We start from the raw sequence: 19,899 nt of genomic DNA, 5'->3' as shown, positions 1-19,899 counted from the left end.
GGGTGACTTGATGTCAGAATTTTCATTTTTGGGTGAACTATAAGCTTTAAGCAAGGATCAGCTATCCAGTGTAAGACCGCTCGAGACGATTTTCCACTCATACAAACATTCTTCTAGCATTTTACAAAGTTTAATTTTGCAATTTACTTACATACGCTGCAAAAGTGATTAAAAAAATAAGTCAAATATTGCAACAGACATCAGAACAGTGTCGTCTTGCTGCAATTCATTGTCAAAAACAAAATGTGCTTCGCAGACCAGTGCAACACACAATATTAAAAATGACCTCCACCCGTCTCAACAATTAAACAGAAAACACAGTAGACATGTATCCAAAATTCTTCTTGTTTATTGCGCAAACAGCAATTACACAGCAGTTGAATGTGGCTGACAGAGTTTAAGCATCTGCAATGGTGACCTCAACCTCTACACCCGGCTCGATGCTGATGCTGGTGATCTGCTTCACGATCTCAGATGGGCTGTGCAGGTCAATGAGGCGCTTGTGAATGCGCATCTGGAATCTGTCCCAGGTCTTAGAACCTTCACCACAAGGTGTCTTACGGGTTGTGATGCGCAGAGTCTACAAGAAAAAGGCACCAATAGTTAGAATGCTGACCAAGTAGTGTACTTGAAATAAGTAAACCGCACTGGTTTGGAACAAAAGGTAAAAAATATTTTGGTCCATTTCGTGGGTAAAGATGAGATTTTATTCCTTTTTGTTTATAAAAGACTGAAACTAAACTCCTAAAATAACCAAATGCTCACCTTAGTTGGCATCCTCACAGGTCCCTTCACCTTCAGACTCTTCTCCTTGGCACCACGGATCAAATCAGCACACACTGGAAGACAAACACTCTTAATGTTAATTACATCTAACCCACAAAGACAAACAGACCAGTCCTGTAGGACAAGGCTCAGAATAGCGTATTTTGAAATCACATGAAGTCATAATAATATTGTCATCCTCATTGCCATGTTCAGTACACAGTGTGCCAAAAGTAAAAACGTACCCTTCTCCAGAGACTTGACGTTACGGCTGGTGAGGGTGATACGGATGCGGTGAATGGCCACCTCAGCCTCAACAGGGGCTTTGCCAGTGTCTTTAAATGCCTGTCAAACACAAACATTTAGTCATTTAGCAGACGCTTCTATACAACAAACATTGAAAAGAAATCTTAGTGTGATTTAAAAAACAGTTCAATTGCAAACCTTAGTGACTGTTAATAATCACACGTTACATAAATCATTTTTAAGCTTCAACATGGTATACATGTACATATTGACTATGTTTTAGTAAAAGTATAGCAACCACGTTTTTGGCACTTATTCCTAATTGAATTGATGGTTTTACCACAAACCAGGTTCCTATGAAGACCCATAGAAATATGTGAAGACTATGGTTAAATCAAAATTAAACTGGTTATTGTAGTAAAACACATGAGGTTGCGATGCATGTACACATCCCCATACATCAGCAGTGCCGGATTAACAACAGTACAACGCCTCCAGTCAGGAAAGCGTGTAATTTGTGAGTTTTAGTATCGTTACAGCGGAAGAACAAAAAGAATGAAAGTGCAAATTTAGTTTAATACAATTGAACGTCTATGAAACTACACGGTGACAACATAGCATCGGGAACGAAGCGCTGCACGTGCTGCCTCGAAAGCCTCATGAACACGTAAACACAGAGAAAATCAAACAGTGTATATCAGGAAAGAATCAAGTCTAAAAGGACTAGTTACCATGGTTTTTATTTCCTGACCGACTTATTCGTAGCAACGGCTAAAACGCGAACAGCGGTGAGTCAGGACGCGTACGACGCAACCTCACTACGCTTTTACAGGAAAGGAAGGACGAGCGGCCTGCTCGAGCTTTTATAAGAAACATCCGGGTACTTTGGGACGACCACACGTCATATCCGCCGGAAAACAGGAGAATAATTTCGCGGGACATTTGCTTTGTCTGAATTGCCATTAAAGCTAATACATTTATTAAAGTAATTAATCGTTGGCTATTTACACATTTAAATGTATTAATGCAATTATTTGTTTATACGTTTTTGAGACTTTTTTTTGGGGAAAATTGCGTGGTTTTTATTCAAGGATGTACGTCACACAATAAATTTTTTATAGTTCGATATTTTATAAATCGAATTGAAGGGGGGCTGGGGGGATCCGGGACCCCCCATAAGGCGTGAGGGATCCCCTTAAGAAGTAAAAAATGGACTTTGGGGGTCCCTCAGATATTATAAAAATTATAATGACAAATGTGATTAAATTCATGCAATGGATGTGGTAAATTTTGTGAATCAATTATTTAGAATAATTTATATTCAGTTTGTTTATGGGCTAGTTGTCATGTCTCTTTAAATTTTAAACGCCCCGCCCCACGACCAAAGACCACTAAGCGCAGGACAGTGATAGAAGCCTGTTCTTCTATGTAAGCCTGTTATAAATATAATAGTATATAATTATGCATATTATAATCAAATATTTTGTGTATTTTGTATCAATTGTATATTGCGACACTAACCCCCCCCCCCATAAAAGTCTTATGAGGGGGACCCCCATAAGACTTGGTTCAATTCGAGCACTGGTCACGTACCACATGAGATGTTTGCTAAAGATCATTAACGTTACATAACGTTGAACCCTCCTTTATTGTTTATCAAAACGAATGACGTCCAAAAAATGAAGTTTATGTTTTTAGAAATCGTTGTAAAGACTTTTTTACTTGAATATTTGTGTTTATTTTTGTATTGCTTGAAACGTAATATTAACTCATTTTAAATAAGTATGCCTAGTGTATCGTTATCTTAAAGGGATACTCCACCAACCAATTTTGACATATTTTAGCAACCCACCTTTTTTTACTATAGTCAATGATGCCCCAAAATTTTTGGTTCCTAACATTCTTCCAAATATCTTTAAGGAAATGTTTTTATTTTATCTGAAGTCAACACCCTCTAGGAACAACAAGCCTAATTCATGACAGACTTCTCATAGGTGAAGTATCCCTTTAATGAAATAAATGTAAAATGATTCTGAAATTATGATGAATATTATTTTGAGTAGAATCAGTATCTTGGAATGAAATACCACACAGTCTACATGAAGTTGTTCATTGTCAGTGATCCACTGCTCTTTCTCACAAACAAACACATACAAATCTGACACAAACTCATTTAGTGAGTCCTTCTTGTATGTTTATTGATCATTCAGTTCTGTGGACAGTATTAACACTGGACCAAATCTCTCCTCTCCTCACATAGCAGCAAAGGTCGTCTGAAAACACACAAACAAACACACTCTTCTTTACACACGACTGCCAACAACCTGCCATTCAACCTCCTTAACACAAACCTGACTCAAGTAGCCAGTAAATAAATAACTTTCTCTTTGGATGATGTCATCAGTAGGAGACAAAATGAATAAGCAGCTGTGGCAGCAGGTTTACATGATGGAATCGATGCATTTACACAAACATTCACACACAAACACACAGATATATAGGAATCTGTCTGTCTTAAGCTATACACGTACAACAGTAGTTTGTAAAATACATTAATGTAAAATATACATGATTAGCAAGCCATTATCACAGGATAGCAATACAGAGACTTTAAACAACAAGAACACAATGTCACACATCGTTATGGCTGGAATGCTGTCTGTCTTTTCTATCCCTCGTCTTAGGTCATAGGTCAGTACCTCCACGGCCCGCCCCATGCTGCGATGACATCCATAAGTTGCACCATATTCCAAATACATTAACAATATGGCTCACGTAACCCCCACCAACAAACACACACTCACACATAATCCCAACTACTTTAAAACAGAAATGTTAGAAATAAAGGAGGAGAGAATGTCTGTTGCTCCACCAGGGGCTATACACTGTCCAATAGCAGCATTAACCGACAGATTTATTGCAGGAGTGTCACACACACACAAACACACACACTGTGTTGCGATGGTACCAATGAAAACAAATAAGAGAGTTTTAAAAGTTGTGGCTCCCAATGATAGCGCTCTCAATCGAGCGATTCTATAGATTCACAACATAAGTCCATGATTCAGCAGCAATAGAAATGAATGACATCACTCTTTCAGAGGACCTCATGGTTGCGGCCAAATCAGCCCGCATAGTTCTAGACAACTTTGTCAATACTGGAGCCATCAAAAACATACATATATGAAGAACATAAGTGCTTGCCGAGGGTCATCGCGGGTTGATTCAACCTTGTTTGTCGCCGTTTGGCTGAAGTCTCATTTGAGAGACACTGACAATTTGATATTTTGTGCAATAAAGCAAAAGAACAAAACAAAAACACTGTATGATGTGTACCTGTAAAAATATCACACGTATAGCATTGTGAGTATATGCAAGAACAAAAATCTTCTAGAGAGCTAAATATGACATCTAAACTGTTTATAACAAAGTTACTTTCACAAATAATGACGAAACAAAAGCATATTATTTTTCTGAAAGTGCTATTATGAAACATATGTTCGAAACGGAGGCTTTCCGAACATTTTAAGCTTAACAACCTTCAGCTTTTGAGGAAATAAATCAAAAAACCCCAAACACATAGCTAGCACTTTACACACACAAATCTGCTTTTGGAGGACGCAATCGTTTTTTTAGGGGTGTTCAAATTGACAACAACTTGATGGCCATTGCTAGAGTAACCAACTGTATCAAGCGACATAACACTTGAGCGTCCAATGGTAATCCATTTGTGTCACCTCCAATCGCAAAATCGTTGTCAATGTGAACATCACAAACTTTCATAGATTCAATTCATAGACCAGCAGGATCGTCCGGCCAGATTCTTAGAGCAGCGTGTCACGACAGGGTCCGTCACAGATAGCGGTTTCAGTTTTGGAGTTTCACGTGCTGCAGGTTTCGATTGACACAGCAAAGATTGATATGAACGTCGTGCCATTCATTGAAGGCTTTGTTCAGTGCAACAGCCAGCATTCTGGTGGATGAGGTTGAAAACGTTTAAGAGCAAGAAGAAAGATACAAGGAAGACTGTAAGAGAGAGAGAGAGAGAGAGAGAGGCTGTCCATCTTTCCCTTTGTTGGTTTGTATTGTGAAGCAGTTCTGTGCTGGTGTCCGTTGAGGCTCTTACGATGAGCAGCAGCATGAAGGCAAACAGCCATCAAAAATAATCAAAAACATCACGAGATGAGCCTTCCTGTCTATAACTATGAGGGGTTTGGTTGCCTTTGGCTGTGAAGAGGTGCGACACGGTCACTAAAACGCTGGGAGGTCAGTACCCAACAGTTTATGAGCCATAGAAACTAACAACAGACGAAACGCCATCTTTTAGCTTTGAGGGAACTCAAAGTTCAAAGTGCTAATGTGAGGAATTGGAAAGTGAAGCTCAATCTGACGGCCGTTTTGTGAGCCAAAAATTCACTGCAAACAAAATCCTGCTCTTAAAACACACCCAAACTGGGCTTTTCACTTTTAGTTAAGGTTGCTGGTGATGTTTGGCATCCTCGCATCTGGATAAAAACTAAAATGGGTCTTGAAGTAAAAAAACATGTAACATCAAGATGTTCCTTCATCACGCAGTACTTGCTTGAGTTCTGTGCTTGTTTGAATTCAATTAAGGTCTTTAAGGTGAATAAAAGGCAATGAAGTGTGTGTATTCGGGTTACTGGAAGGCCTGGTGAAAGCGAGGCAGGGTGGTGGTTGTATTCAGAGACGGTGGGTGTGCATAGTTGGGAGTGAGCGCGTTGGTTTGCGAAAGTGTGTGTGAAGTGAGCGTGTGAAGGAGGCCGAGAGACTCGGGCGTGTCTTGCATGGGCATGGTTGAAGGTAGCCCCTCCTCCTGGCTGTAAGGCACTCCCAACGCCGGCACTGCCCCCTGGTTGTAAGGCAGAAAGTTAAACAGTGGAGACAGGAAGTCTAGTGACGATACCGCGTCTCCGGTCGCCGTGGCAGCAGCATTTGGCTTGGGCGCGTCCTCGGCCTGTAGCTCTAGCAGGTAACTCTCAAGGTCCCCCCTCAAGGGCGGCGGCGAGTAAGAAGCGTGACCCAGCGGATACCTCAGAGCGAGTGACCCGGATGTCGCCGAGGAGCGCGGCTCCATCAAGTCCACGGGCTCAGCCTTGACCCTCAGTAGATCGTGAGCGTGGCTCTTCTTGACGTGGCGGGTGAGGTGGTCCTTACGGCCGAACCGCTGGGCGCAATACTGGCACAGGAAGTCCTTGCGTCCCGTATGCACGACCAAGTGGCGACGCACGTCCTTGCGGGTGTAGAAACGCCGCTCGCAGTGTTCACACTGATGACGTTTCTCTTTCGTGGCGGCGGCACTTTTCCCGGCGTGGCCACGCAGGTGCTCCAGCAGCAAGGGGGTGCTCGGGTACGGCTGCAGACACACCTGACACGTCAGGTCTCCGCGGTGGGCGGCGTGCAGGGCTTGATGCCTTCGGAAGCCCAACTTGGTATTGTAGCTCTTGCCACATTCCGTGCAGCTGAAGGCTTCTTTGTTGGGGTCGTGCGTGTGGAGGTGATTCTTCAGGTGGTCCTTACGATGGAACATCTTCTCGCAGTAGCTGCACTTGTGTGTCTTGTCTGGCGAGTGTGTGGCCATGTGCCTGCGGACACAAATACGCATTGGTGTTAGTTTAACCTGTTTGATTCTGGATTTAAGATTTGAGGTTAATGTTGTAAAGATCTTTTAATATTATTGGTCTAACAGGATTTGAAGATGATTTGCTATGTTTAGACAACAGCATCCAACCATATGTGCTGCAGTTTACAGTAGGCCCTATCTCTGTTGTTCCAGTCCCAACAAATGATGTTGTTGTACTTGGGAAAACATGGTCTCTATAGAATCTCAGACCACCTGTTTTAAGAGACGAGTGAGACACGACAGATTCGCATAAGCTCATAAAAGTGCAAGTGAAACTGGCCTACCGTAGCAGTTTATACTTAGAGACAAAAGCCTTGTTACAGTCGTTTTGCGTGCAGCGGTACGGCCTCTCGCCTGTGTGAGAGTACGAGTGGACCTTCAGCTTCTCCAAACTGTTGAAGGACTTCTCACACAACTGACACGAGAAGTTCTTCCTCACTTTTCCCTCCACTCTCCTCTTCCTCGACCGGCAGCGCTCTGCCGCGGCTGGGCTGTCGTTGGGAGCTACGGTTGCCATGGCAACTTAGCGGCAGCGGGCCATGTGGTGGACGCGTGCGATGTGTCCCTGCGCAGGCGGAGTGAGAGAGTCCAAATCTTTAGCACAGCAAAAACACAGCGCCCTACAGGAGACACAGAGGACCATGAATTACAATCCAGAAATGTGATTCTCAACTTTACATATGCATTCACATCCGACCTATAGAACATCCACATACCACATTACAAAACCCATAAAATATCTGTGACAATTCTTATCAGTGTGGACTTCACCCAAAAATTACAAATGATGTCTTTATGGTTTCAAAATGTGCATATCACAATGATTTAATACATCACAAAGTTGCATATATACAGTATGTATTCCAAGTTTTAGGTTGAAAGTTTAAATTCATTATTATGATTCCAAACCATGCTGGTTTATTTGCAACGTGCAAAGATGTTATAACAAACAAAAAATCAGAGAAAGACGAGCAGGAAAAACTGCTCTTGAGAAATTTCTTGAAATTTCAGATTGATACAACTACACCAAGATGAGCAAAGTGATATTTAAATTGTAGTTTTGTTAACATTGACATAAGACTTGTTATGACAGAAAGTACAGTAAACCACGACGGTTGACTTTCAGTATTTTAGGGATTCTCTTAAAAAAAAAACAGTGTGTTGGTTTTATCATTTTCAGTCTTTAAATATGTTGTAATATAATTAAAATTCCCTTTTACAAACATAATGCGTTAATATATCACATACTGGATATCAAATATCCCATTTATCTTTGATATTGTGCAGCCCTACACTGTAAAGATTTTCTGTAGAAATGACAGTATTACCAGCAGTTTGTCAGGAACCTACTGCAGATTTACATTTATGCAATTTACTGACAACAGTTTGTTCAAAGATAAATGAATATCAAACATTAACAAGTCTTTATCTTTACCAAAAAAAAACTATAAAAAGCATTCTGGGAACAAAAATAAGTTAAAAAACTGAAAAAGGTTGATGAGGATTTCTGGTTCCCAGAATGCTTTGCATGAGGCTGTTATTTTATAGTTTTTTTTTACAAAGATAAAGACTTGTTAATGTTTAATGTTAATTTATCATTGAACAAACTGTTGCCAATTAATTATATAAATATAAATCTACAGTAAGTTACTGGCAACTAGCTGCAACTACAGCATTTTTTTACAGTGCAGTTATCATATTAAACTACTTAAAATAATCTTGCAATGACATAAACTTTATTTCACAAAGCCTCAGACAGAAATACTTCAAATATGGACCATGGGGTTGCCAGAACTGTTATATGAGAATAACCTTCAAACGTGTTTAACAAAATCTTATTTGTGTTCCACCAAATGATAGAATGTTAATTTTTTAGCAGTTCTTATTCCATTCCATATAATACGTTTAGGCAATGTTTATTACTAGGTTTACCAATATCTAACCTTTTTTTTATCGGGACTTAAACTAAAAGCAGTTCTGAATATATTTGTTTAGCAAAACCCTTAATACTGTGCATTATTTACAACATTTGCATTTGAAATATAAAGGTAACAATCGTAATTGTTCATCTTAAAATGCATTTTAATTCATTTTATTCAATTGCTGCATTACATAAGAGAAATGGTTAGAGAAAATGCACCCTAACAAGGCGCTTCAATAAAATGTTGTCCTTTTATGAAGCATTAATTTCTGACAAAACTTGAACTATGAGATTTTGACGTTATGATAACAGCTGTAAAATGTGTGCTTCTTGTAAAAAAAAGTTTTCCCTTTGAGCACAATATATTTTATTCTTAAGCAACATGCAATATTTGGTAATAGTATTAAAGATGTACAGTATATCAGGTTAAAAAAAAATGTTTGAAAGCATGGCACCCCTTTCTAGTCATTTCTTACATGCATTTCTAGTAATTAAGCTTGCATGTAACACATATACATATAAATAAATTAGATGCAAGTGAACTAACATAAACCTTGAAAGCGATAATCGACTGCTTACTCCCTTTAGATATTGTATCAATGAATTATATGCAGAATTACAGTGTTTACGACTCTTTCCTAGTAATGTGTTGTTTTACTGTCCTTTCTCATGAGCTCAGTAAAGCAGTTTTGATGCTTTAATTTCTGCCAACCTAAGAATCTTGATCATAAAAACAAATTAAATTCTTTGTAACACTGTACAACTTCTTCCATTAACATGCTTTTGAAATTATGCTGAAAACATCTTTACTTCATTTGTCATGTCCAGGATTCAACACAGGATGATTGCACAACATAAAGAGATATTCGTTTGTTTAATGATGGTTTGAGGATCCGAAGAATCAAATTTAGCAGGATTAAATTCACCCTTTTGTATATATATATATATATATGTCTTCAGAGCCCCTTCAGCAAGCTCAGAATCAAAATATTGCCATTAAATCACTGTCAACAAAATACTTGATAACCTGATTGTGTAGAAAAGTTTGGGTTTAAGTTTGTCATAGGACACAATAAAAGGTAATTTACAGTAGGTAAATCTGAGTACGTGTTTTTAAGGATATTAACAATGTTCCATTAAGGTTGTTTCTCAATATCTATATATTTTTGATTAAATTCAAATTGATAAATTGCACCTCTAAAATATCCTTTTTTACGACTAGGATTTAATAAAAAAAGGTAAATACTTTAAAACAATATTTAATAATTATAACAGAAATTAATAATAACTTTTTGACATCAATAATTGGTTTTAATACTTTATTTTAACATTAAAGTATAATTAAACACAACATAATCACATTGTTTATTTAGACAGATTCTGAACTTTATTTTCTCAAAGCTTAAATTTTATGTTTTGTTAACTCCTATATGGTTAAACATAGTCTTCTAAACTTTTTGATCATTAGTAAAAAGAGATTCTGCATTGCACATTTAATCTAAAATAATTATGCACAAGAAAGCAAACATAAATGATCTATGTCTTACAACCTTACCAATAATTTCTTTAATGATAAGTTTTAAAACATACTTATAATTATTGTAAAACATGTTTTTAAAAGACATGCATTGTTGTGCAAAAAGACATCCTTAAATGTGTAACTTTTAAAGGTTTGATTTAATATTCAATATAACATCAACTCAATAGTTATAAGCTGAATATATGTTCGAAAGATTTCCAATTTTAAGATCCTTAATTTGATCAAATAAGTAATGTAAATTGTATTCACTTGTAAAGTAAATCATTTATTTATATTCATAAAAATTACAAAACATATAAAAGAATTACATTTTATTGAATATAGTTTCTTTAGCTAAAATACTACTCTGTTTGTGATCTCTAAATAAATATTGGTCTACAGGCAATGCTTCATCACAGAGAAAACAGTTCTTGACATAACTAAAGAAAAACAGGACAACCATATTTCAACATTTTGCTGCACCAAATCGCCATTTCATCGCACAAGTTCATAAATTTTACTGTTTCAACTCATTCAACCTTCCTCCGTAAATACATGTATAAATAAAAGAGGTCGTTATATGCAATTTGATATGTTTTACTGATAGACTGGTATTTTTAAACGCTACGCAGGTAACTTCTGTTGTTTTTTCCCCACAGACCGCGAACTTAACATTATATCATCTGCACAACATTCATAACAACTGCACTGCAAACCCGATGACCCCCTTCAGCTCAATGGCTATAAAAAAGAACATCCAGGAGCAATAAGCACGGGGGTCCTTCATGCCCCCTTTCAGGAGGGGAATCTCTAGACCCCCTCCCCAATCCACTGCATCTACCCATACTCGTAGACAAAGCACCCCCGCAACAAAAATCTCACACACATATCAAACGAACACCACGGCGTGTGAATTGACACATTAGAATATCTTTTGACTTCAAAGCAGAGATTTAAGCAACTCTAACCTTATGATGCGGCCAGATGCTCGCGCGTTCCCGCACGAGCGTCATGTCGCATGCACACGCTCCCCTATATCCATATGAAACAAGGCCTATGTGATTGCACGCTATATAATAAATCTGCTGTGATATTCTGCATGACTGCACCACACCCCGAGTCACAGCATCTAACAACGCAGATATGACCGATTATTGACTTCTTAGTAGTTAAATCAAACGGACATCTTTAGGGTTAAACACATTTAATATCGATTACCATTCATCAATAACTTAACTGAAGTGTTTAATAATACTTAGTTGGACGTGGGAACTAGGATGGACAGAACGTGGACTTATGGACATACAGCAGTTTAGCATCGCGCAATTAGTCCCCCTTCATTCTCCCACCATTTTGGTTGTTTGCGTTATTGACAAGCAACTTTCTCTTCCGATAATGAGCCACAGTGCAACTTTGTAAGACTCGATGACACCTCCAACACAGGCAACAAGTACACCGACCGCGACTCCGAAAGTGATAACGTTTTAAAACTCCCACAAAACGAAACCTAGTTAAACGTCGCTTTAAACGCAACTGTAAACACGCAAATGTTCCTTTAACGCAAACACAGTGTTTACTTTCGCCTCGCGTGCACGTTCATGTCAAAATATTCGCACCGTGTCTGTCGCGTGCATTTTATTTCTTTTTTTTTCGGCATTTAAACGCGCGTGAGTTCGCCACCGCTACCCCCGTAACGCCTTCGTTATTATATTCAGAGAAAAATAGAAAACAGAAAATAATGCGGAAAAAAACTTTACCAAACTTTTTCGCACAACTACACGCCTTTCTGTGTTTATTGACATTCGTTTAGGCGCAACGTGACGCGACAGAAACAAATAACAGATTTTCTTGCGGTTTTCTCTATCGTTCGCTCTTCCGCTGCTTTTCTCTCAAGTCTCGAGCTGGACGCAGATTAACACAAACTTTTTTTCTCCAGCTCACCCCTCTCTCATAATTTGAATAACCCCGATATTTTAATTGAAAAACGCCGTAACAATTTTGTTGAGTGGCGTGAAACTCACCGTGGGAGCGTTAACATCCTTTCTACGGCGTTTTTCTTGACTTTCAACTATTCCCCGGATTTTTTGTAATTTTTTTCTCATATTTTTTGCTGGACGCGGCGGGCCTAAAAATTGTTTGCTTTCCCCTCTTTCCAGCAGCCATTGTGTATGCGCTGCGATGCAACCGAACTGCGGTTTGGCCACGCCCACCGCAGTGACCCTCCTCCCTCTAACTTGTGATTTGCGTAATAAACTGTCATTTTTATTTAACTGTCACTGACTGTCCCTTTCACAAAATCCAAAATTGAGGGACTCGTCGGTGATTCTGTCAATCGACACGACTTCGTTTAGTCGAAAGAGGGGAACAACAGTCTCCGAACTGATTTTATTGGCTAAAACAGGCGTCAGTCCACGCCAGCGTGACGCGTGAGTCTCGCCTACTAGCGGTTTGATTGGCCATCGATGCCTGTCAGTCACCCAAGGGTAAACCAGGCTAGTTGCGCCGTGTTTTTAAATTGTGACGCTTGTTGTGACATGAGGGAAGGTTGTTTGTTTTAGTGCGGGACGTCGGTGTAAGTATTACGATAATAAAGGATTGTTTGAAGCACGCTTTGTCATTTCCATGGGTATTGGTAAATAAAAATGAAAACTTTAATCGCGGTGTTTAATTTAGCCTAGCTAATGCTATCAGTCTCCGCTCACCGGTTTGAATGACAGTGAGGTTAGCGGAGTGTTTGGTAACTTGCGCTGTTATAGAAGTGAGGTTTGGTTTACAATAACAGTTTAGCAAACATGACTTTGCTGGATCGATAACCGTTTATATAACCATAGATGTACTATAGTACCATGGTTAAACTACGCGTATTGTAGGTTTTACTACATGACAATAGTTTACTGTACTCATTGTAGTATAGCCATGCTTAATTCTACCAAAGGGTTTGGCTACGGTTTGCAGTGCATCTCTAACATTTTGTGTTTTAAACATTTTAAGGCGTTTTTATGCGAAACCTTCATATCCCCAACATGTGATAGAGATTATGTGTGATCCATAATGAAATTCCCTTTGTGACGTCCAATTGTGAAGCAGATGCATTTGAAAGATGAGCAGTAAATCCAGTTTTCAGAAGCTCCGGAATGTGGATAGCAACCCTTGCATTGAGGTCAGTCAGTCACATTTATGTATGCTTTTATAGTTTACATTTTTTACCATTTATTAGTTTTATTTTTCAGTCTGGGTGTACTTGTCAAAAGTTTAGACAGCCAGCACAGACGGGAGCTCATTTAATGATTTATACATTCATACAGTGTAAGAAAACTAAACTGATGCATATAGTCCAGGTTCAATGGATTTTCCATAAAAGTAAAAAATGTTTATCAAGGTAAGATAAGGCTAAGATACCAAATTGATTGGAATATAGAAATAGAAAAAAAAAATAGAAATTTCACAAGTAATTAGGAGCTGTCATCTATGTCAGGATCAAGTTTAGCGATGTTGGATTTGGAAAAGCTTTCTGCCCTTTGTTGTTGCGATGTCATATTTTTAGTCTCCACATAAATCTCACAAGTCCATTGTGATATTGACAATATAGTTTAATAGTCACAATACAAAATATTGTCTAAACGCTTGACCGTACTTTTAAAGGGGCATTTAGGCTTTGGATTCAGTACTGCATAGGTTTATCACTATCTGATACATCATAAACAGTGCTGTCAAATCTTGCATGTGAACAGGAGAGCGACGGTTCTCAAAAATGCCTGGATGCATATAACTACGATAGGAACATGTGTTCTGCATACTTCATGAGGTACAAAAACTGCAGGAAGTACTGGGTAAGTATACAGAGACACCACAGAATTTTCAAGATTTGAAAAGGGTAACATTGGTGATTGATGTTAAATCATTTATTTCGATGCTGATGGTGCAGAAGGTTATAGTTCATGTTTGCTCTTTTAATATTTGTCTGTCTCTCTCAGCATGGTGTGATGGTTCAGCGAAGACGTGAGGGAGTCAAACCGGATATGCCGACCGCTGAGGAGCGAGAGCGGATCATTGCGGCCCTCGGAGGGAAACCCTACTGACGGCACATCTGCAGTCAGCACTTATGTGCTCATTTCACCTCGCTGTAAGAGAACTCTTTATCAGAGGTGGAACATTACGAACCCCAGAGTGCTGTTCTGTGTGGGGAGAGAACAACGAATACCTCTTACTTGCACCATTAATGCAGGCAATTACAACCTCTTTCAAGAAGCACTCATTAGCATTGTAAAAAAGAGTTGGAAGTTTGAATGTGGATGTGTTTTAAAACGGTGTGTATTCAGTTTATCTGTATTGGTAAATTATGTAATTACCAGAATAAGCACTGAAATGAACATTAAATAATGATTAAATCAATATATATGGACTTGTGAGTAATGAAGACAAGCAGTCAACTGGTCTGTTGTGACACAAACATCGGTTGACTGGGTCAAAGATGGCCGTATATTTGTTTGTTGCCATTAAAAACATCACAGCACACATCCATGTTTGTTTTTCAAAACATTTGCTATCTTTGTACAATCGACATTTTTGGTAACGTGTAAAATTGTGAAGCAAAACAAAACAGGTGTTCTTCTTTGTGCATAGATTTTATTCAGTGTCCACACGGGGGCGCCATACTCCCATTACAAATCCTTCATCAAGCTCTGATGCGTCAGACTTGAAACAACTTTTACAAGACCAAGGGGCAGTATGATTATTAATGGCTCAGATACCTGAAAATTATTATTTCCTAAAAATAATTGTATCAAATAGGAAAGCCGTAGGTGTGCCCTTATTGGTCGTGCAGTTAAAGTGAGCTCTCTTGTGCACTCCTCCTCATGTCATGAGCCCTGGTGACTAATCTGTGAGTCATTTATAAATGTGACTATCATCTGCCTTTTAACATTAAATCAAGGAACACGATTATGTAAAACGTGAAGCCGTCAAAAATAGGAACTAAAATAATAATAAAATTATGTAGCTGCTAAGAAACTTAAAAACTTATTAGGTAGATATGTTGTATATTAATTGTCAAATGTAAAACAAAATGTAGGTAATAACAGAGGAAATGTTCTTTTGTGTCCTTTCCAGTATCTATACAGAACTGTTCAAACAAAAAGCGACTGCAAGAATTATTCACTGGAGTATAATGTGTGTGTGACATGTGAGTATTTGTATTGTGTCTAGATCAGATGCTAATGAAATACACAAGTTTGTGTGTTTGTATCGTTTCACATAAAGCCACTCTCTAGTTAGACATATGTTTAAATGTGTTAATATTAGCCAAAATACAAATAAAGGCAAGTATAATTAAAATTCATAATGGATGATTGACATTCACATTCCTTCATACAATCTATCAGTCATAAAATAGTTTAAATTATAAAATACTTGAGATACAACAGGATACTTCAGTTTAGGAGATTAATGCAACAACATAGTACTAAATATGACACATGATTTGCAATAATCTAATATAAAGCTTTGTAAACGTAATAACATTATCTTATTATTTTGTATGTGAGTCTGTATCCAACATTCTTCTTTAAAAACTTCAACAAGATAAGCTTTAAATGTTTGTGGTGTGATGGTTATAACCGAAGTGCAGAAAACATAGAGTAAGTGCTTATCGAATTTGTCAGGTTGAATTATCAACTGTTATAAAGTTGAAAAAGCAGTCCTTCATACTTGTTTATGTATGTTGCCTAGGAGGACACGACATCACTTCCTCTCAGATGGTTGTTTCTCAATATTTTTCAATGGCTGAGATCAGTCGCTCTTTTTTCCATGACCTTTGAACTTAGCCATGAAGTTGAACGCTCCCAGATATTCACCAAGCAGCACACCGATTTTAGTGGGAAATAAACTGCAGGTTGAACAAAGAGAGATTGTCATACGCGCACACAAGTAAGAACACACAATCTCAATTTCATCACTTAGCATTGAGACTGCTTTTTATCTTCTGATAAAAAGACCACAATAAGCTCACATGTATATTTAGATTGTGCAACAATGTTTGAAATTGCTGCAAAACAAACATCAGAGATTTAAAGGGATACTCCATCCCAAAATTTAAATTCTGTCATGAATCACTCCACCCCAAGTTGTTCCAAATCTGTACACATTTCTTTGCTCTGTTGAACACAAAGAAAGATACTTTGAAGAATGTCAGCAGCTGACATTTCTGGGGTAGTCAAAAAATGGTAGTGAACTGTTTTATTTTCTTAATTCTTCAAATTATCTTCTTTTGTGTTTAACAAGACAAAGAAAATTATAAACTCATTTTTTTCTACTATGGTAGTAAATGGTAACCTAGAAATGTCTGTTGCTAAAGTTTTTCCAAATATCTTTCTCTGTCAGAACATTTAAACAGATTTGGAACAACTCCAGATGAGTAAATGATGACCGCATTTTCATTATTGGGTGGAGTATCCCTTTAATATGAGAACATTTTTTTAAAGAACAATTATGAGCTACAGCTATGATATCCACATTAATTTGATAGCTCTGTACTCTTTTGTAATATGCTATGCAAACATATGGTCGTATAGGTGAAAGTTAACTTAAGTTAATGTTTAGCTTCAACATCTATTGAGAATCTGTCCTGTCAACTCGTTTATTATGTGAACATTTGTGAAGAGAAAATCGGATAAATTAAAATAAAAAAAGTATGACTTACTTCTTCAACGCAAGGGCGATGTAGATGCTACGAGGCATGTACAGATAAAACTGTTCCTTTTGAACAGCTTCCACAATTTTCCGGCATGCATACTCTGGTTCTAAAATAGGCATGAGTCTTGGCCACCTGCAAAACACACACACGTCACTATGAATCAGCACAAAGTTTCAGAAAATTAAAACATTCATCATTTCAAACATTCCCTCCATAGATTGAGTAAAAAGACTGAGAATTTTAGGGTTTTACACCATCATCTATAATAAAGTTAAGCTTGTTTAAGTGTTGCCTGAGCTGCATACATAACATAATAATTTCCTGTTAATATAACAGATCTGGTTCATCTGACCCACGTGCATGCAATATACCGGCATCCGCGAAGCGTTTTAATCTCACTTTGTGTTAGCGCCTTCAAACATGCCAGTGTTAATGAAGAAGGGGCAGACTATGGTGGTCTTCACTCCTTCACAGCCAGAGGCCAACAGCTCCAGAGCCATCGACTCAGCGAAGCCAACCGCGGCAAATTTACTTGCACAATAGTCTGTATAAAGCATCCAAAACAATGACAACATCTTTACTTCTTTCAAAAAACAAACTGACTGTTTGTATGTGCTGTTGGAGAGAAAATGTACCTGCCAGTCCATTGACTCCAATCAGTCCAGCAGAACTCGCAATGCTGACCAGATGACCGTGATTAGCAGCAATCATTGCGGGGAGAAAAGCCTTATACATCTAACAGGACAGAGACATACATGCAGGATCAGTGTTTACTTTTCACACCATACACAGACAGACAGACAGACAGACAGAGGTTTACCCAGAAGTGAGCGAGGCTGTTGACCTCCATAGTCTTCTCAATCAGAGCATCAGGAGAATCCATGAACTTCTTCCCAGTGACAATTCCTGCATTGTTGACCAAAATGTTGACGTCACCAACCTCACGCTTTACCTGAGTAAAACAGAGAACAGTCACCATCCTTAACAGAGTTAAGTAGATTAACTGTAATAACAAACTCAATGTACAAAACAAGACGGATGTTTAAATATTCGCAGTATATAATGGAGGTTTCCAAACGGTCCTGAATGGTCCTACAATGTAATAAAATCAAATAAAAGTAAAAAAATCACGATTTTATCTTACGAATTGTGAATGTTTTACTTCCTACTGTAATTTACTTTATTATTTACCAAATTTAATAGTAAAAATGAAAGCAGGCCTATCCTACATTATTAACTACAGTAATTAAATTAGAAAACCTTCATCTGATGTAGAATCACACGTTACCCCGTTTTCTTCTAATTTGCGGTCTTTTCTGTACATTTATGTTTTTTTACGTATTACAAAAATACATAAAAAACTGTAAAATTCTGTACAGTTAAAAAAATTCCCAGTACAGTCAATACTACAGAATACTGTAAAAAACATTAACAAAGAATAGTAATTACCATAATGAACAACCGAACAATGTCCTTTACTACAGTTTACTATAGTAAATGTTAAAAGTAGGCTATACTACAGTATTTACTAGAGCTGGTCAGCTCACTATAGTTAATTCGGTAACACTTTACATTCAGGTAAAGCATTTATAAATGTGTTCATTAATAATTAATAAGTCATTTACAAATGCATTATAAAGCAGTTATAACTGCATAAATAAAAAAGGGGATTCTAACGAAATACCTGCCAAATAGTGATATAAATGCTTAATAAATGTATATATTTATTAATTGTTTGACTCGAAAGCAGATTCCTTATTATCTTGATGATGTTTGCAAAATAGGGTGTCAGACGGGAGACTGTAGGGTGTTGTGTTTTTTTTCTTATTTTTCGCTTTTCAAACCATGTTGCTAACCTGATCCAATTCCGAATGTCTTACTGCGCTTTCCAGAATGTCTTTAGATCATGATGCTTATCCAAAGCAGTTTTTCTTACCAGGAAAAATGCACAAAGTTTGTTTTATTATTGATTAAATTACTTCCAATAGTTAAGAAAACATGGATTTATTATTTATTGTAGAAACAGATTGCTTGAGGCTTCATCTCTGGTGTGAATCATACATTTAGTGACAGCCCATAAGTGCAATTTCAGGAAAAGTGGATGCCTGTGAAGTATTTATTCACAACTTCAAAACACCAAACTTGAATAAAAAGCTAAAAGTTAGAAAACTATGAGGGTGTGCCTCAATATAGTGGATTCATGTGAACCATTTATTAATGTTGCCTTTTCACAGGTTAATTTTCATTACTCATTAATAAATGGTCAATTAAAAATGTCTCACTTTTTGTCAGGTATTTCATTAGAATCCCTTTATATTTATTCAGTTATAACTGCTTTATAATGCATTTGAAAATGACTTATTAATTACTAATTAATGTAAAGTACTGTATGTACTGTAATGTAAAGTGTTACCGTTAATTCTAACAACACAAAACTACCAATTAGCAGCTACGACCACATTTTACCACATCAGTAAATACAGTTCTATGTGATTTGTTCTTGTGGGCTGACATCGAAAGTGCGTCCTGTTGTGCGCCTTGTATTTGTACGTTACGTCGTTACCTGACTCGCGACCCTGTACACCTCCTCCCGGTCGCTGCAGTCACAGGTGTACGCGTACGCGCGCCCCCCGTGCATGTCTCGAACCATGCGCGCCGTCTCATTGTTGCCCTCCTCGTTGATATCCCACAGCACTAGGCGCGCACCCAGGCGCGAGAACTCCAAGGCCATCATGCGCCCGATCCCGCTGCCCGCCCCGGTTAACAGCACCAGTTCCCCTGAAACATTCTTCCTCCGGACCGGTATAATAAATCGCACGAGCGACTCTAAACAGTAGAACAGCGACCTGGCGAGAACCCACAGCGTCTCCAACAAGAAGTTCATGATGATGGCGATCAAATCCCGGAGACGCGAAGATTATTTCGTTTCCACAGCAACGATCCTCCTACACGCACGACTCTTTCGACAATGCACTTGTACAGTGTACTCGTATTAAATCGAGCGGTCAACTCAATTGCGCGCACTTGTTCTACTCAATCGTGCGCTTTTAGCCGAGCGGTTGCGCTGTCGACCTTCGATCCGTGTGCCCGGTTTTAACTCTTCGTGTTTATCCTAA

General features: G+C 38.1%; 4 protein-coding genes and 1 non-coding gene across 6 annotated transcripts; 1 reads left to right on the top strand and 4 right to left on the bottom strand.

Annotated features, from left to right (window-relative positions):
• Positions 1-331: 331 nt before the first annotated feature.
• On the bottom strand, positions 332-1,897 carry rps20 (ribosomal protein S20). The gene is made up of 4 exons (XM_056749598.1): positions 1,743-1,897; positions 1,011-1,110; positions 766-839; positions 332-580 (listed from the first exon to the last, which is right to left on the bottom strand). Exons 1-4 carry the CDS (start codon positions 1,743-1,745, stop codon positions 398-400), a joined length of 360 nt encoding a protein of 119 aa, XP_056605576.1. The 5' UTR covers positions 1,746-1,897; the 3' UTR covers positions 332-397.
• On the bottom strand, positions 908-974 carry LOC130432051 (small nucleolar RNA U54). Its single transcript, XR_008908396.1, has one exon. It is a non-coding gene; the product is annotated as a small nucleolar RNA U54 (small nucleolar RNA).
• A 1,283-nt stretch (positions 1,898-3,180) lies between the features above and the next one.
• Positions 3,181-12,248, bottom strand: plag1 (pleiomorphic adenoma gene 1). Its single transcript, XM_056744478.1, has 3 exons — positions 12,114-12,248; positions 6,937-7,272; positions 3,181-6,614 (listed from the first exon to the last, which is right to left on the bottom strand). The coding sequence occupies exons 2-3, from the start codon at positions 7,167-7,169 to the stop codon at positions 5,669-5,671; spliced, it is 1,179 nt and encodes a 392-aa protein (XP_056600456.1). The 5' UTR covers positions 7,170-7,272; positions 12,114-12,248; the 3' UTR covers positions 3,181-5,668.
• A 277-nt stretch (positions 12,249-12,525) lies between these two features.
• chchd7 (coiled-coil-helix-coiled-coil-helix domain containing 7) lies at positions 12,526-14,484 on the top strand. Of its 2 annotated transcripts, none has more exons than XM_056744510.1 (4): positions 12,526-12,664; positions 13,180-13,252; positions 13,824-13,922; positions 14,067-14,484. In XM_056744510.1, the coding sequence occupies exons 2-4, from the start codon at positions 13,193-13,195 to the stop codon at positions 14,169-14,171; spliced, it is 264 nt and encodes an 87-aa protein (XP_056600488.1). In that variant the 5' UTR covers positions 12,526-12,664; positions 13,180-13,192; the 3' UTR covers positions 14,172-14,484. The 2 variants fall into 2 exon arrangements, with proteins under 2 accessions (XP_056600488.1, XP_056600478.1); XM_056744500.1 differs by having other exon boundaries at positions 12,575-12,664; positions 13,177-13,252.
• An 873-nt stretch (positions 14,485-15,357) lies between these two features.
• sdr16c5b (short chain dehydrogenase/reductase family 16C, member 5b) lies at positions 15,358-19,899 on the bottom strand. Its single transcript, XM_056744489.1, has 6 exons — positions 19,347-19,899; positions 17,604-17,735; positions 17,419-17,518; positions 17,183-17,327; positions 16,790-16,915; positions 15,358-15,976 (listed from the first exon to the last, which is right to left on the bottom strand). Exons 1-6 carry the CDS (start codon positions 19,665-19,667, stop codon positions 15,880-15,882), a joined length of 921 nt encoding a protein of 306 aa, XP_056600467.1. The 5' UTR covers positions 19,668-19,899; the 3' UTR covers positions 15,358-15,879.

This window comes from Triplophysa dalaica, chromosome 1 (assembly GCF_015846415.1).
Source record: "Triplophysa dalaica isolate WHDGS20190420 chromosome 1, ASM1584641v1, whole genome shotgun sequence".
Classification (NCBI taxonomy): domain Eukaryota; kingdom Metazoa; phylum Chordata; class Actinopteri; order Cypriniformes; family Nemacheilidae; genus Triplophysa; species Triplophysa dalaica.
The sequence above is the reverse complement of the archived record's forward strand: the minus strand, read 5'-3'. Positions and strand labels throughout refer to the sequence as shown.